This window comes from Nannospalax galili, unplaced genomic scaffold (assembly GCF_000622305.1).
Source record: "Nannospalax galili isolate Female #2095 unplaced genomic scaffold, S.galili_v1.0 scaffold107, whole genome shotgun sequence".
NCBI lineage: Eukaryota > Metazoa > Chordata > Mammalia > Rodentia > Spalacidae > Nannospalax > Nannospalax galili.
In genome coordinates this window covers 2,413,944-2,416,707 of record NW_008358490.1, presented here as the reverse complement: position 1 = coordinate 2,416,707, position 2,764 = coordinate 2,413,944, and the positions used below count along the sequence as shown (strand labels likewise).

The following is a 2,764-nucleotide window of genomic DNA, read 5'->3' as shown; positions in this document are numbered from 1 at the left end:
TTAAATTCTTCTGGCTAGTGAGTGCCCATGAGTCTTGGGACTCTGAGATCTCTTCTCATGCATGAGCAACTTATCTTGCTTGGTACGAGCCTATAAAATAAGGCAATGTCCCTGATCTAGAATAACTGTATAGTCCCTGAGGACTGTTCAGTTCTGTCCCTCTCCCATCAATTCATTCTGTTCTTCCCCTATGCCCAAATGAACCCACAGCACTGTGCTTACTCCCAAGCCTCCGTAGTGCCAAGTGTGATCCCTGGCTGTAGCCATCACTTTCTAGTTCCCTGGGACAGGTTCACTTTGGAGTTCCACATGTGTGTTTGAAACCAGCACCTTGTCCAGTCACTGTGTTCCTCTAATCCTCTACAATGGGCTCACATTCTCTCTTATTAGGTATTAACTACAGGCTAGTGTTGGTTTCCTTAACAAACCCTAATGGCTTCCTCTTTATTTCCCATGAGGCTCTGAAAGCACGTCCACTGATGAGTCTCCTCTACTCCTGATTCCCCTGGGGTAATGGTGTTTTATCTAAAACCAGTAAGGCTTAGGGTCCCTGGCCCTGCAAAAGGAACTTCAGACAGTATGATTTGGGAAATGTGGAAAATTCATTCCACACAGAGTTGGTTATCATTTTATATTTTTCAAAAACAAAATCTTACAGAAAATCTATGAATATGTTAAAATAATTTTCTATGTATCCAGAATAAGAAAATGCAATGGTTAGCCTATTGACAAACAATAACTTGAATTATAATAGTGTAATAATTCTGGAGTATTTGAACTAATGTGTATTTTTATAATGTAAATATGTTGTTGTGGACTTGTTTAATGGAACTAGAAGATAAAGCAAATTGAAGATGGTCATTGGTTTGCTATCCAGACTTCCATCAACAGTTATCTGACACTTATACTCGATAGGTTCACTGTGTTTCCTCTAATACATCTTCGGCATGCCTTCAATGGGTGGATGTTATGCAGCTGGAGTATAAAGGCTGTAAAAATGCAGCCCCCCAGCACTACGGCTGTTGTGACAGCAATTAGCGTGTGTCCTGGAAATGGCAGCGGCACTTCATCAACGTAAATCTGCAAAAGAAAAAGTGAAGTCATTACTCTTTCTGGATCTAGTCATGTAACTCATGGGGCATTATGGGATCCTCACAGTTCATCACACAAATTCTTCCCAGAGTTCTGCACACAGATCCAGCACACAGATTCTGCTCAATTTTTTTCCTCTTAGCGTATCTTGGATTGACAAGTGTGTCATTTCCCCCAGCATCATCCCATTGCATACTTTTTGCATTTACTATACCTGAAATTCTTCAACCAAGTTACAAAAGGTGACCCCTGGAACAACAGACACTCTGAAGTGAAACAGCTCGGAGCCCTGTGGAGCAGACACGCCTGGTCACTATCAGTGCATGTCTTCCTTTAAATAAAATAGCAGTTGGAGTTACTTTCATATATGTTGTGTAGAAAGAGACCCATTCCTCCCTAAGGCTCTTGGACATATATATCACACATAAAATTAAAAGAGGTGTTGCCGGGCGTGGTGGCACACGCCTTTAATCCCAGCACTCGGGAGGCAGAGGCAGGCGGATATCTGTGAGTTCAAGGCCAGCCTGGTCTACATAGTGAGTTCCAGGACAGCTGGGGCTACAGGGAGACCCTGTCTCAAAAAAGACAAAAAAATAATAATAATAATTCAGCAACATTAAAAAAAATTAAAAGAGGTGTTGAAACAGGAATTCAACAACATTGAACATCATTTTCAGAATAAAGAAACAAACAAACAAGCAAAAAACCAACTTGGCTTTGATGAATACTTTGGGTTAGTATTTGTGGCTCTAACACAGTCCTGCATTTTCACTGGTTTTTACACTTTCCTGGGGTGTATCAATTCTGTGGGTTCCGAAAGGAGTTAGACTCCAGAAGATATGCTTGTGCGTACTCCTGTGAGCCCTAACTTTTGGAAACTTTTCTACTTCCCTTGCATATCTGCTTAGAAAATAGTAAATTAATGTTAAGTTCAACTTTTGCATTCTTTTAGCAATAGCATCAAGGGAAATAAAGGGAAAAGAGACATTTTCTATATTCTTTAAAGTTGCTATTCCTACTATTCATGGACATCTATACTTTAAAATCAATCTTAGTTTAGCAGACATGTTTTATCTAAACTCTACACATTAAAAACAATGCTGTTAACTCACCCTTATACTTAGGTTGAGACCGAAGGGATTGTATACCGAAGTTTGAAGTGCTGTTTCTAAGCGATCTTTCATTTTCTTAACATTTTCTGGTACAGTGTGTTCTAAAATACAATAAGTATATTTTAAGCATATTTATGTTTTCATGTTTTGCCTAAAAGTTGTTGCATACATTAAGGTACAGTGAGAGATTCTACTCTGTAATGTGACCAAGGAAACTCATGTTCTTAGTTTTACCTGACTTTGTAGATAATGTCTTTAATATATTTAAAAAAATTTACATATATATATAAAATTTTTTTTGGTCCTTTTGAGACAGGGTCTCCCTTTAGCCCCACCTGGCCTGGAACTCACCATGTAAACCAGGCTGGTTTCAAACTCACAGAGGTCTGCCGGGCTCTGCCTCCTAAGTGCTGGGACTAAAGGCTTGTGCCACCACGTCTGACACTTAATAAATATATTTTAATATAAAAAGCCGGACATGGTGGCTCATGCCTTTAAACCCAGCACTCAGGAGGCAGAGGCAGGTGAATCACTATGCATTCAAGGCTAGCCTGGTCTAC

The 2,764-nt window shown here is 39.7% G+C and overlaps 1 protein-coding gene across 1 annotated transcript in view; it reads right to left on the bottom strand.

Annotated features, from left to right (window-relative positions):
* Positions 1-891: 891 nt before the first annotated feature.
* Positions 892-2,764, bottom strand: part of Catsperb (cation channel sperm associated auxiliary subunit beta) — a 116,601-nt gene continuing 114,728 nt past the window's right edge. The window contains exons 24-26 of the mRNA XM_008821753.1: positions 2,205-2,305; positions 1,307-1,381; positions 892-1,080 (exon numbers count right to left, since the gene is read on the bottom strand). Of these exons, the coding sequence (XP_008819975.1) occupies positions 892-1,080; positions 1,307-1,381; positions 2,205-2,305 (365 nt within the window). The remainder of the gene's footprint in view (positions 1,081-1,306; positions 1,382-2,204; positions 2,306-2,764) is intronic.